General features: G+C 40.8%; 1 protein-coding gene across 4 annotated transcripts; it reads left to right on the forward strand.

Annotated features, from left to right (window-relative positions):
* Positions 1-1548: 1548 nt before the first annotated feature.
* tfap2c (transcription factor AP-2 gamma (activating enhancer binding protein 2 gamma)) lies at positions 1549-13350 on the forward strand. 4 transcript variants are annotated; one of them, XM_008279287.1, is made up of 8 exons: positions 1549-1612; positions 5359-5820; positions 6290-6341; positions 7599-7670; positions 8280-8502; positions 9930-10048; positions 11464-11605; positions 11801-13350. In XM_008279287.1, the coding sequence occupies exons 1-8, from the start codon at positions 1583-1585 to the stop codon at positions 12093-12095; spliced, it is 1395 nt and encodes a 464-aa protein (XP_008277509.1). In that variant the 5' UTR covers positions 1549-1582; the 3' UTR covers positions 12096-13350. The 4 variants fall into 4 exon arrangements, with proteins under 4 accessions (XP_008277509.1, XP_008277511.1, XP_008277508.1 ...); XM_008279286.1 differs by lacking the exon at positions 1549-1612 and adding an exon at positions 4330-4741; XM_008279289.1 differs by lacking the exon at positions 7599-7670 and having other exon boundaries at positions 1552-1612.
* Positions 13351-14906: the final 1556 nt, after the last annotated feature.

The raw sequence follows: 14906 nt of genomic DNA on the forward strand, positions 1-14906 counted from the left end.
CCCAAGTGATGTTTATCCTTTCTCGGTCCAGCTCTCAGTGGTAATGTGAGGATGTATCCAAAAGGGGGCAGCAGAGGCGTCCTTATCGCCGACTGGGATTCTAGAAATAAGGCTGCAGTAAAAAAAAATAAATAAATAAATAAAAAGAATAAAAAGAACACAGAAAGGGGTGTCTGCCTGCTTCCCATTAAATGTAACTTATACCATAAATAATCCAATTATTGTGGCTAAAAATTGAAATAAACATCGTCGTCTTGTCTTGCGTTTTGCTGTTACGTCTTTGCGCACGCGTTTGAACCAACATCTGCTGCTTCACAAAGAATCAGTGCATCAATAGCAGGAACCACAAAAGCACACTTTTTCACTAACCTCTTGTTTTTTTGTCATTGAAAAATCGCATTGTCTTTGCAAAACGGCAAAAATACATAACTGTCAGTAGCGGTTTTCTTTTTAAGAGCCTTATTGACTGTGTGTTGCCGCATAATATTGGGTAAATAGATATTTACCTCCGACAGCATGAGGAAGCAACTATGAGATTTGCTGTTGTTGGATGCTTCTTTAAAAATGTTTATCTCAACGGTTTCACTCTAAAGTAAATGCTAATTTGTAAGACTTTGTAAAATTTCTTTGAAAAAAATTAACCAAACAACGCAAATGTTTGTGATTCAAACACATTTCGGGGATTTCCCCCCACATCCAACTATTATTTCTTCGTCAAAAACACAAAACGGTACATACAGCTGGTCTTTTGCAATTAGGGCCGAAAGGCTTCACATGTTTTGGAATTAAATGCATCTTTTCATAACTATAAAAGCATCAGTGTCAGACGTATCTGTTGTTGAACTGATTCCTATTGTTTAAAATCGCATTGTTTGATGAGGCTTCTGTTTTATGGCAGGTGTCGGCCTGCAGATCAGAAAGGTGTACGATTATTTTCTCAGAACAAGATATGTAAGCTACATTCTCAACCACATAGCAAAGACACTTTGATCTGTTCATTAGTTTAAGATAAAGATTTGAGGAGATCAGATAACAGGAGCCATTTTAGGCCTTAAAAAGCTCCAGTGGCTTTTGAAAGCAGATTCTTTTGGTCAGCCTGAGGCGGTGAGGCTTTGGGGGTGGAATTACCTCATCTTAAAATTTCCCCACGTCTTTTTTTTCACCTTTTCTTAAACTTTAGCCTCGTTGACACTGTTTCTTTTTTTCTTTTTTTTTCTTTTTTTTTTCTTTATTCAACAGTTGCAGGTAATTATGAGATTAGGTTTAATCTCGATTATAGATTTAATCCTATGAGTCAAATATTAAACATACAATATTTCAAAATGTGTTTTTTTTTCACTCATTCATGCCCTCATTTTCTCCCCTTAAGCAATTTAACGTGCTTGTTGCTTTTTATAGTTCGAAATAAATGTGTTTTTTCAAGGAGCTGCGTGAATTGTTTTCATTTGTCCCACTCAGGTGTATTACACCGGATGGCGCATGCGCACTGCACGAGCATCAGGTGAAGTCAGCTACGTAAAAGTCTCATGGTTTCACTCATTCGCTGCCTCTCAGCGGGATTGGTGCGACCGGAGCCTTGCAGATGTCTGTGCTGGAGAGGATAGACTGGAGGGTGAGTTTACTCGTGTGTTTTCTCATCTTACAGCTGATTTAACTGAACCAAAAACCCTGCTTCATGTTTATCGCTTTTGCTGCTGAGCCTATATTTGTTTTATTACTTTTCCACCGTAATCACCTGTTTGTAATCGCGCTGCGCCGTGTGCGCTTTTGAAATAACCCGTGATTAATGTCAAGGAGGCCAAGGCTTTATTCTCTCAGAAAACTTCCAGCAATTTGGTTTGAGGCAACTAGATTTACAAACCGTGATGCTGTTTACGGTCGAAACTGAAATAGACGTTGAAATGACTTGGCTTTCTTTATTACAATAGGCATGTATTTGTTTTTTTCACTTTCTTTTATGATTCCTATAAACAGTAGGATTTAATTTAATGTGTTTAAAATTAGAAGAAATGTAGGAGAAAGCACTGACTACCCACTGATTGATGCAAACATATATAATATACATTTGCATTACATTATATAGTTAATTATCAGTACATGTCTGTAACCTGGATAAAACTGGGATGTTTATTGGAGCTGTGTGGTGTTTGTTGGTCTGTAATAAAAAGCAAATAGAGTTCAAAATAAGCTCATAATTGTTGAGCTCTATCTTTTGTTTTTGCAGTCTGGGCTCCACGTTCAGGGCAGAGCCAGCTGATAAATCACTAAGCAGAACTCGCCCACTGACTTGTGTGGCTTTTTTTTTTAATTTGTCCGGGCACTGATCCATTTAATCTTTACACCTGACATCAGTTGTCACAGGAGCCGACTGTCATTAAAATGACAAGCTGGGCATCAGGATTGTTGAAGACATTACCGTCTGACCAAGCGTGACTAACTTTCTTTAGGCCTGCCTGATCTGTGCCTGTTCCAACGTAGAACAACGTTTAATCAGCGCGTGGTGCACTTCTGCTTGGCATCACAACAAGCCAAGGACCAACACGCGAAAAAAAAAAAGAGAGATAATCCTCTGTTGCCCACGTCCTGTTGTTTCCATGCACAGCTTGGGTGGACGGACGGACGCCACAGGCTGTTCTCCTGAGAGACATCAGTCTGTCCAGTACGCTCTCAAATTCAAATCTGACATTTATTTAATATAAAACCAAGCAGTAAAGTAACAACAATTTCCCTTAGGTACTCTACCAAAGGGATCAATAAAGTTATATTTAATCTAATCTAACTCCAAAAACAGCCCAGTGATGATCGAGGAAGGGTGTATTTTCTTGAGCTAAACGTGAAACTTGCAAGCATCGAAATAAAATAGGCCAATTTATCAAACCTGGGAGATTAAACAAAGGAATCAAAAATAATGTGTGTGGTGTTTTGGGGTTTAGATGAATATAAAACCTTCAAAGTAGCCTTGTTTTGGACTAAATTGAAAATGAAGTTGAGAAAGGGCTGTTTTGTTGAGATCCTTTGAGCTTTGGAGATTTTTGAGAGAATGATGCTGCTAAGCCCCCGGGCTTATTGCGGTTTGAAACGAGCTCTTAACCACCACTGTGAAAAGACAACATTAAAATGTCATAGGCCTTTTTCAATCCCTATTATTCTATTGAGGCATTCAAACCGGAGACATGCATTATGTTGATTTTAAAAAAACAAAAAAGATTTTAAGATTAAAAAATCTAAACATAGCTAAACAAAAATAAAACAAAAGAAAAACATCAAATAAAGTCAGTTTGAGTTAGTAAGAATAATAAGCAAAAAGATTTAGTTAGGAGACACAGGTAAGGGACGTACAGTAAACACACTATTAATCTTCCATATTGTAAATACATATACTACCAATATAAATAATAACAACACAACAATAACAACAACAACAATAATGATAATAGTAATAATAACAATAATAACAACAACAATGCAAAGCAATTATTAAAATAGATATAAATAAATATTATAAACAATACCAAATAAAGGTAAAATGTTCATTATTACCAGATCTTGACATCAGTAACAAATTAATAGTCTAGGTTTTATTAACCTACTGTTAAAATGCATGAAATATAAAGGCTTTTATTTATAATAATGAAGCTTTCTTCCCCTCTAATTGCCCAGAACATTACTAAAATTATAGATCAGCTCGAACCGAGCAATGTGATTGGCCGAGAGGCATTAAACTGAGCGTCAAAGCTCTCCGTAACCTATAGCAACCTGTCAATGCAACAATATCAAACCACATTGTGTTGATTCTGACACAAACTATGCCAACTCCTATGAAATTATAGGCTACACAAGATCAGGCAAAGTATTGTTTTTGTATTTGGTGTCACGGGTTAGTCCGCAAGAAGACAATATTGATAAATGGAATTAATTTTAATAATTCTACAATGATCACCATAAATCTCACTGTACATAAAATACAGCCTAATCCCGAAACAGAACAGTGTCCGAGGAAATGAAAGGCGCTGCGGTTGAGCCGCCCATGGGACTGGAGGAGATAAAAACAAACACAGTAAAACAAATTAGTGGGTGGTGAAAGACTTCACTCACTGTAAGACACGAAAAGTGCAGCTACAGTAAAGTTCATGGGATTTAATGTGTCACACCGCACACATAAAGACGCCGCGGAGACGGACCGAACTCTGATTGGTCCAGCGCCCCGCCAATCAGCAATATTTTCACGTTCTTCACTCGCTGACGTCACAGGGCCGGGGTGCCGCCCCCTGCGCGCGGCTGTGCGGCTCAAGCAGATTGTGTAGTTTGAACCAATAAGACTGAACATCGCAGTTTTGTCCATCAGAGGGAGTCAAGTTTCTTATACTCCGGTTTCGCCCATTTTCACAACAGAGCTCCACTGACCGGAGAGGGGGAAATATTGCTTGACAACGATTATTTTTCTCCCATCGTGCCTGTGGAAACTCATATCTGCGGTCGGATAGTCAGCGTGTGGGTCAGTTCGCCCTTCAGCCGTCAACCCGCAACTTTGCCTCTTCGCTGCAGCTGAAGAACAAGCGGGTTCATGATCACCAGGAAGCTCCTGTTTTTTGGGGATTAACTCGCGATACACATATATATATATACACATATATTTTGTGTCTTTTTCTCTTGTCTTTGCTTTCTTGCAACGGAGAGACTTTTCTCGGTCAAAATGTTGTGGAAATTAGCCGACAACGTGAAATATGAAGATGACTGTGAGGTGAGTTTCGATAGAGAAAAGCTGCAGAAAGTGGCATCGACTTAAAAAAAAAGTTTTTGTGGTTTGATTTATTTATTTATTTATTTTTAAATCTTATGCTAAGACCAGTGATGAAATAAGTGGCGATAAAAGGAAAACCAGGGGACAAACTGCTGCTGCAAAAAGTACACATTTTGAAAAAAAAAAAAGAAAAGTTCAAAGTTGAGTGACGTCTACAACTTTAATTTAAAAAAAAAAAAAAGTTTTTAAAAAATAGTCTAATTGCAATTTCCTGAAATGACAGTAATAATAACAACATCAACAAAAATAGCTTAATAATAAAGGCCATGTTTAAATATACGTCCTTTCCCCCAAAATAGCATCATGAATTATTATTTGGGTCATTGTTAAGAAGTGAGAACATGTAATATTTTTAGTATTCACAAACCATAATGTTGAACAAAATAAAAACCCTAAAACTAAATTAACTGTAAAACGGTTTTCCTCTAATGCATCATTTTCAGTGCACGTCCTGCCAGAGAATACCTGACACTCAGCTCCCCTGAGTGACAAATGTCACTGCCATCTGCCATCTTGTTGGCATCTCTCTCAGCTGCCTTGTCTCTTCCGTCCCCCAGGAAAGGCACGATGGAAACAGCAACGGGAACCCCCGGCTGCCTCACCTGCCGGCGGTCAGTCAGCACCTCTACAGCCCGTCTCCCTCCCTGTCACACTCGGCCAGTTCGGACTTCCAGCCCCCGTACTTTCCGCCTCCCTACCAGCCCATCTCCTACCCGCAGTCCAGCGACCCCTACTCTCACCTCGGCGACCCCTTCAACATCAACTCCATACACCAGTCGCCGTCGTCGAACCAGCAGCAGCCGTGGCCCGGCCGGCAGGGCCAGGAGGGACTCGGCGCCCACGGGAGGAGCGGGCTGGCGAGTCAGATCCTGGGCCTGGAGGGAGGCTCGTCTGGGGTGAGGAGGGAAGGGTTCCGCCGGCCGGAGCTCCTGCCGCCCCACACGCACAGCCTCGAGTCGTCGGTTCTTAGTGATAACATGGGGATGCACGACATGGGCCACGGACTGGAGGACGTTCAAGTGAGTGGGTTTGATTGATATAATCGTCTGAAATTACGCCTTAGAGGCAAAGGTGTGTCGAAAGTCACGAAGTCACTGTGTGTGTGTGTGTGTGTGTGTGTGTGTGTGTGTGTGTGAGAGAGAGAGAGAGAGAATACGAGAGGAAGTGAATTGTACAATGCAAATACCATTTTTATACAATTTTCCAAAACAAACAAACAAAAAATAAAAATCAGCAGTCATGCAATTTGATGAGTCTACTAAATATCATAGCGGGACATCATAATATAGAAGATTAGAAATAACTAAAGGTCACTAGGTCAATAAATGATGCAACTGGAAATGCAGTTCCATCCAACTGCATTTTCTATATATATATGTGTGTGTGTGTGTGTGTGTGTGTCCTACATTGCACAATTAATTTAGGTTTGCTTCAATTATTTTAGTGAGTATGTTTGCTTAATGCTACTTTTTTCTTCTTTTTTATCAGCATGTAGATGACCACAGTATTATTATGGCAGATCAGACAGTCATCAAAAAAGGTGAGTTTTGCCTTGCTGCTTACGACTAACTTTACTATTTGAAAAGAACAAAACAAAAAGAAATTAAAAAAAAAAAAAAAGAACTGCACGTCTGTTGGAAAATGCTGCCTGGGGTACATGTGCAGTAATTACTGACAAGGGTTGGAAATTTACCATAAGGATGGTAGTTTTTCACTCTCTACATACTTCGAAATGTCATACTTCTATAATGGCATGTCAGGGCACTCAGTGTGAGAGTTACAGCAAAGGAGGAGTCTTCTGTTTGTACTCACACTGCATACACTCATAATCCTCATAGCCATGAGATGCACTTATCTAAGCTCGGCGTGATCCTCAGCCCATTCTGTCGGTGAAGGTGCTTGAATGGATGCCCAGTGGGAAAGAACTGATCCCTTTCAAATTCGGCAGGCTCTAGCTGACATGACACGAAAATTGAGCAATCTCACAACCTCAGTGTTGATTGTGAGAGAAGAGGAAAGCTTTGGATCATCTTTAGGCTGGTTAAGCTCGCAATTGCAGCTCTTTTCTGTTCACGTTAAAAGGAAATTATGAGTTGATTTTTCAAGCTGTGTTTGGCTCTGCAAAACCAGCTTTTGGTGGGGTGTGGCATTAGGCTTGCATGTGAAGGGCAGTTTAGTAATTTGTTGAGACATGACCTGTTTTGAGGGAGAAACTTATTCGTGCTGTTTTGTCATCAGGGCTTCATTAAACAGACTTTAAGTGCCAGATTAGCTTGAGCAACGATATGTTACTGCTTAGCTTTGCACATTTATTTGAACCATAGATAGATAGTTAAGTAGATACATAGATGGAAATGTTTTAAAATACTGTGCAGTGCTGAATGAGTTAAAGATAGGTTTAAGTGTAGACTTCATGCATTAGCTTCTCATCGACATGCCTGTTAAACAACGTCGGCCACCATCTTGATTATAAAGATGTGGTTAATTCGATGACATTTTACAGTTAATACAATGTTGTTTTTTGAAAGCGTGCTAGCAAAAAAAAAAGTTGGACGCTGCTACGATGTATAATTACAAGCAAAAAAACAAAAAGAAGAAGCCACTCGCACAGCACAATAAACCAACCAGTCTGCATTTGTTACGGAAATCAGCGATGGCTCATTATATTGTTCCCATGCTCAAGGGCACGCTATGGGCGATCTAGGTTTTCCACTTGTAAACAATGGCTTGTCATTCCCAGCCATGTGCCCCAGAGGAGAAATAAAGCACTCATGTGACTCTGTGATTTCTGTCTCAGTATTAGGACTACGAGGTGGCAGGAACCTTGATCGCTTACAGAGGACTTATTATCAGGGGGGCATTCTTGCGGGTGAGGATGAAGATAGCTATGTTTTGTATTGTAGTGTGCTGTACTGTTTTGTTTGTCTGATGATTGTCAGTGCTTTTGTGGTGGCGTAAGAAAAAAAAAAAAACATCTGTGCTCTAAATTTCATCAAATCTTTGGTGCATCTACAATCAATCCACATTGTCGACATCACCCGGAGTCTGTGAGACCAAGTAATTTACAGTGTTGAGGTGTATCTGTGGCTAAGAGGAGGGCCAGTCTGTATGTGCGTACCTGTTTGTGGATGGTGTTTGGCATGAGGACATCGTAGCTGTTTACCCATCAGGCATCCAGTGTGTCAAAAACCACATAATATGTAAAGGTCTCAGTAGTCGTTTCTTGTATACTTTCGTCCAGCAGACACTGGTTTCCTCAGTCGTGCAGAGCTGCACTGTGTCTTGTGATGATGTACAAGAAAACACAGATTCCCTGTTGCGCAGGAAGGATTAGGAAGATTAGAACTTATGCACAAACACAGAAAAAAAGTGCACATATAAACAAATGCTATTGCCCAACCACAATCAGTTTGTTTTTTCTTTTGCACTGACTTGCTTTGGAGCTTTATTATAATTTTTTCCCCCCCTCACTCTCCAGGTCCTGTCACTCTACCCAAAGGCAACGCACTTGGTCTCCCCTTCCAGAAAGAGTCCCTGCTGGGCATGGTATCAAATCCCACAGAGGTGTTTTGCTCTGTACCGGGCCGCCTTTCCTTGCTGAGCTCCACATCCAAGTACAAGGTTACCGTAGCAGAAGTCCAGAGACGTTTGTCACCCCCGGAGTGTCTCAACGCATCACTTCTGGGAGGCGTTTTACGCAGGTCAGTGCTCAAACTGATTCAACTTGACAGCTGGGCAGGATTTAATGGTCTTTTCTCCCTTCCCTGTGATTTACACAAGTCTTTAACATAACACCGGAATACAGTACCGCTGATTCACAAAGACTGCGAGTAACTAAGCCAAACAGAATTAATTTAATCAATAATTCTCTCATCTAAATGCTGTTTGTAAGCTTGTCTGATTGTCTCAGATGTAAATAATCATCAAGCTGCGGAGCTGTAGCTCTAGCGATCTGTAGACCAAAGCTCAGCAGCCCATGGGAAAGGCTTTTTTAACAGCACAGCTTGGCTCAGTCGCTCTGGCTCATCATTTTTTATTTATTTATTTTTTTTTGCAAGGTTTGTGACATTCTTTGTGTGGTCTGCAAGTTTGGTTCGGTGTTTCCTTTGGGGATAGGTTACACCAACACAGTTAGTACCAATCCAAAGACTCTGTGGGTGTGTTTTTTTTCACGTATTTATGTGTTTGTCAGAGTTTACAACGTGCGTAGGTTTATCTGTGTCAGAGCGGTTGACCTTATGGCACATATGTTAGTGTGGCAGTCTGTTGAGGGACTGTGAGGTTGTAGTACGTACTCAGCACCCCTGACTCGAGCATTTTGTACTTGGACTGCATGTTTGCCACTTCCCATGTGCCTGTGTTAATGCTGACATGAACCCACGCACCCACATACACAATTGCAGTCATTTTTAAGTAGGTCATATAGCAATAGGAGGGTGGGGGGGTTGTTAGTACAGGGACAAGGGGGGAGAAGGGGAAGAAGGGATGGGGGCCACTCGTACACACACATGCCTCCCTAAAGATGCTCCCTCTCTCACCCGCCACGGAAAGAGAGAAGCCAGTCATGCAGAAAACTGAATCGGCCGTGGCAAGTGGGGAGCTTCTGCAAATGCATATATGAGTGATGACTCTGCTGCGCTTTTTGAGTGTAAGCATCAATTGTTTCTGGGATTTTTAGGTCAAGAGAGGCTGCTTGTGTGTGACTTGTTTGTTGTAAGTGTCAAATTAGACTTCTGCAGTGAGTGCAAAGCCTTCTCTGACAGCTTGTTCTATTTTTATATAATATAGAAATACAAATATGTCCAGTTTATTCCTCTTAATGTTTTGGGATAAACATCCTTGAGGAGACAGATAAATAGTAAGTTGCGAATGATCCACGCTTATAATGAGCTTTTTAAACCTTAAGTTCTAAAGCGCTTCTCATTCACCTGTTCACACACACTCAGACCAGTATAGAGCGATAAAACGTAATTTTAACGTGTGAATAAATTTGCAAAAGCCACATTAAACTCTGAATCCTCCACTAAGAAATTTCTACAAACTTCAACACAGTGTGTGGGAAGAGTTGTTTTTCTGTGACTGCCTTCCTGACTATGGACTCACTTTTCCTTTTTGTGTTCTTTCACAGAGCCAAGTCAAAAAACGGAGGTCGTTCTCTGAGAGAAAAGTTGGATAAAATTGGACTCAACCTGCCAGCAGGAAGAAGGAAGGCAGCCAACGTAACTCTACTTACCTCACTCGTAGAAGGTATGACATGTCACTCAGTAGCGCGAAGCACCTTCTCAAGTATAATTGCTGTTTTCACTGACTGGAATGTCGCCCTAATAGTGTGAGAATGTGGGAATGTTAGTGTCACCGGCACAGTATGTGTGTTTGAAAGCACAGTACGTTTTCTAAAGCCATTCTCCAAACCCCACTCATTGTGTAGTTACTGTATGTCATAAAGACGTTGCGAATGGGAGCGTTTTTATGTTTTTTTTCTTGAGAAAATTTGTTGTAATTGCTCGACCGTCAGCAGCACATTAGCTGTCTTATGGTTCCCGTAGTGATTCTGTTTATTTAGCCAAAATCAGAGTGACTAAACTTGTGTGTGAATACAAACTAGATGTCATCTGTCTTTAGCATTCAAAATAGACCTGATATGATAATCTCCAGCTCAATATTTGATCTTTTGAGGTTAGCAGCTGTCTGTATAACACTAAAAGAGGAACAGAATACTTCAGAGTGACTGAGCGTATTATCATGTTTGCACAAACATACCTAAAGCGCAGCAAAGTACATACAGGAGAGATTCAAGTTAAATGTTCTCAAATAAGTTGCTCTGTTAAATCTCTGCGTGCTGTTAAACATCCACAGCACTTTACACACTTTTGGAATTTTCGGGATCTTGACTCTGCATTGTAGTCAAAATGACAACATGACACCTTCACCTTCGTACATCAACACTCGTACCTTAGCCAGACAGTGACGCCCCACCGCGATCGCAGTATCACTTTAATCACATCTACCTGCCGCCGGCTGAAGTTGAATATTTTTTCCCTCTTTTGCTCCCTACACGCCTAATTTTATAAATGGGCTGATGATTCTGTGCAGGAGAATGACTGGAGGCTTGTGTTATTTAGAGACCTTCAAAGCTGAATTAAGCCTTGTTATCTTGTGTTCGACTCGCCAGGAGGGCCAGCTGACCTTAAAGCTTGTGCTTCTGAATAGCTGCCTGCATCCCGAAGTGATGTGCGTGTCTATCAATAAGCGGTGCTGTTGGCGCCTTCAGCACTCTCTGCTAGCATTTATCCACATAAGCCCATTATGACCATGCAAGTCAAACCAGCCTCAAGATGGAAATATATTCATCTCACTAGCTCTTCTTCCCTCGAGCTAGAAGACTGAGCACAGCTGATTATTCTGTTGTTCAGCTGCTTCACTTCATGCGCCTTGATACTTGTGTATATCAGGTCTAGAGCGGGGCACTTTTTTTTTTTTCTTCCATGTTTTTTGCAATGTGTCAAAAGACATGCTGTGATCATGTTTGTGTAAATAATAACAATCCTAATTTATTCCTGAATATACATTCTTGGTTTGAGAAACTTCAGGTTTGTCTTGGATTTGTGCGAAACTTAAGTGTTTTGTCTCTTACGACATGTTGTTTATTCCTTTTCTCTCAGGTGAAGCAGTTCATTTAGCAAGAGACTTTGGGTATGTGTGTGAGACTGAGTTCCCTGCAAAGGCAATTGCTGAATACCTGGGTAGACCGCATGTGGAGCGCAACGAGGTTAACTCTCGCAAGAACATGCTCCTTGCTGCCAAGTGAGTGTCTCTTCTTTACGATTTGCATGTACAGTATTTATACGGAGCAAGAGCAAGCTGACTTTTTAGACCTTTTTCAAAAGCAAGTTTTCTAGTGTTCTTTGATTACTGCCTTTCCTGCAGTGGTAACAATGGGATTTTCTCGCAGGCCACAATAAATCAGTATCTTTTCTAATTCTGGCTTTCTACCTTCAGGCAAATCTGCAAAGAGTTCACTGACCTGCTCACTCAGGACCGCTCACCTTTGGGAAACTCTAGACCCGCGCCCATCTTGGAGCCTGGAATCCAAGGCTGCTTGACTCACTTCAGCCTCATCACTCATGGCTTCGGCTCGCCGGCCATCTGTGCCGCTATGACCTCACTTCAGAATTACCTGAACGAGGCGCTCAAACAAGTGGACAAGATGTACCTGAGCTCTGGTAGCGACACCCAGGGATCCTCAGACAGTGGGAGCAAATCTACCGACAAAATGGACAAGCACAGGAAATGAGAGCTCAAAGGAGAATCCCTATGAACTTCAGAAACCCCTCCGATTCCCTTAAACTTGCCGCCCTGTCTGCCCTTTTTTGGACTTTTTTTAAAAATCAATATTTAGTATTGTCATTTTGAGAGCTGAATTTGTGTGTGAGTGTATATGTGTGCTTGCTCTGTAAATTTCTATTTTGGAGAAGTTGAGGATTTTTGATGGCTTGTCACAGCTCACCGCAAAACAGCCGGGCGTTGGCACCAATGGTGAATGCTGTGGATTGGTCTTAATGGGAGCCCACTCTGTGAATGAGTAACACACACCACATTTTACTAACCACTATGCAGTGCCAGTGGGCTGATGCTACAACCATAGGACCTGTGCTTTGTTGTCAAGAAGAGGAAAAAAAAAAAAAAAAAAAAAGCACACTCTGTGTTTTGTGTTTTTTTTTCTCCCAAGAGGACATCATTTCAAGATGAGTTGCTGTGGCTGTGAATTCCTCTCAGCTTTCCCCCTCCTGCTCTGTCTGGAGGCAAATCCACTGATTTCCTGTGTCTCAATGGACTTGCAAAGGACAATTTTTTTATATGTGAGAGAGAGAGGAAAAAAGACAATCCACTTAATTTTCTTTACTTTTTTGTGCTTGATTTGTACGACAACTTCAAACTTCAAAATGCCTCCAGTGTTATTGTGCTTTGTTCATGGGAGATGATTTGAATCTTGTGTCGGCCTGGATGAGAAAAACACGATTATTGGTTTGTCAGTCTGTGCGCGATCAGAAACCAGAGACTTTAAAGTTGCTCTGATAGAAGCCTCTTCAGTGTTCATGTGGATTACAGGCATAGCCATGCTTCCATTGTTACTTTATCTTTTAAACATGGCAGTGAGAATAGAATATTTTTGTGACGAAGGTATTCATTATCCTTAATATTTAAAAACCCTAAGTTAACATCAACCAACCAACAAGCTCAGTCCTGCCAGAGTGTATGTATGTTGTGAGAATGTGTGTAAATGTACATATTTCTTTCTTTAAAAATGTTTTTAATTAGACATTAAATTCCAAACATAGAATTTTATCCAGTGTCTTGTCCTGGATGTAAATATTTTCTAATTTATGTTGTAATTTAATGGGCTTGTGTAAATAATGGTATCATTCTGGTGTATGGTTTAACTTTTTATGATGACGTGTTAAACTTTTATAAATGGGTTAGTTTTTTATCGAGTAGAGGTTAGGAAGTGGGCATGATATACTTTTTTTGAAAATATGTTTAAAAAAACCCCAAAAAAACAACTGTTTGAAAGTTTCAGGAAAAATAAAAAATAAAATGAAAGCCTCAAGCCTGATCCAGTGAGTCAGTGATGTGTCCCAGACCACACAAACACATAGGTACACATTTTTTTTTAAAGTTAATGGATAGCACTATTGTTCTGTAGCCTCCTTTTTAGCGATATTTCACAGATGATGGTGAAGTCATGTGTTGCAAGATTTTCCTATTAATAAACAGCAAAGAAAAATCCCCCCACTAAACTAACGGGAACAGTAGCCATCATTATCTGCTCTTACGTAGCTTCACAAATAGGCTGTGTGGCTCAGTGAAGGCACAGACCTCAAAAGTACATCATGTGATGAACAAGGTCGTGCAGCTGAGAGCAGACAAATAGCTGGTTTATGTTTAAACTTAGAAAATTCTTGGCACACGCTGAATAGATCGTAGCAAAGGTCCATAACTTAACGTCCAATCTTCCTGAACGCATAGTTCCTCTCTTCTTCCTGTGTTCGGAACAGGTGTGTCAGTCTGCTTTTAGTTTCAAAGAACACTTCACGTATGGAAATGCGGCGCTGCAAGTTTCTCACTGCAGATGACAATTCTTTTGAAGTCTGTGAGAAAAAAAAAGAAGTGATGCACAACTGTAGATGGGATTCACATGTGGCGCAAGGTTGCTTAATCATCACTTGCCCAGCCAGTCCTTGCTGATTCATGTGGTCTGTCTGTTTATGTGTTTCAGGAGCTCATTACTAAGTGTCTGAGCCAGAGTAACACCAAACCAGAGCTGACTCAAACACTTTTCTGTGGTAACATGGGACATATAGTTGAATTTACCTACAGCACTGTAATCCGCAACCATATACTGCATCAACATTTCTTTTCATATGTTCTAAAATAGTCAGAAATCCTGCTCTGGGGGTCAGTAGGTGAAACCAGCATTTCACAAAGCTACAGGTAAGAGAAGGCATCAGCAGTAGCAGCAGCAGCGGCAGATACCTAGCAGTTAAACAAGTATCAGCCTCTCCCCTCAGAACCTGTTTAACCAGACCTGTCAACCCAGTGGCTCACTGCCCTCACAGCGGTTGACTTTATCTGCCTTCAGTTACTCGTGTTAGCTTGTACACTTGGCCCTGAAAGGGCTCATAATAGGAGGAGGAGGTGATGGTGGGAGAAAGAAAAGGACGTATGAGTGAAGGTTGGTGGAAGGAGTCAAGAGGATTTTTCCTAGAGCCTTTGATGAGTGGCTCAACATGGTTGAGGAAACACCTCCCTGTGTCTGACAATTTGATTGGAGGTTATTCACCCTGTTCCTTCTTCTTCTCTCTCTGTTGTCTCTGCATGCTGTCAGTCTGTCACATCACAGGGCTTTTGTTTTTGGCAGCCGTGAGTTATTAAACACACACACATATGTCCTCTTTACTTTCTTCATCTTTCTTGTCAATGGAGTTGATTCTCTCTGAGCAGATACGAAACAGAGGTGTCCTATCAAAAATTGGATACACCTGATTTTATGAGCCCATATACACATCATTAACATGCCAACAGAAAAAAAAAGAGTTGAGAATCA

The sequence above is a fragment of the Stegastes partitus genome, unplaced genomic scaffold (genome assembly GCF_000690725.1).
Source record: "Stegastes partitus isolate 25-593 unplaced genomic scaffold, Stegastes_partitus-1.0.2 Scaffold151, whole genome shotgun sequence".
NCBI lineage: Eukaryota > Metazoa > Chordata > Actinopteri > Pomacentridae > Stegastes > Stegastes partitus.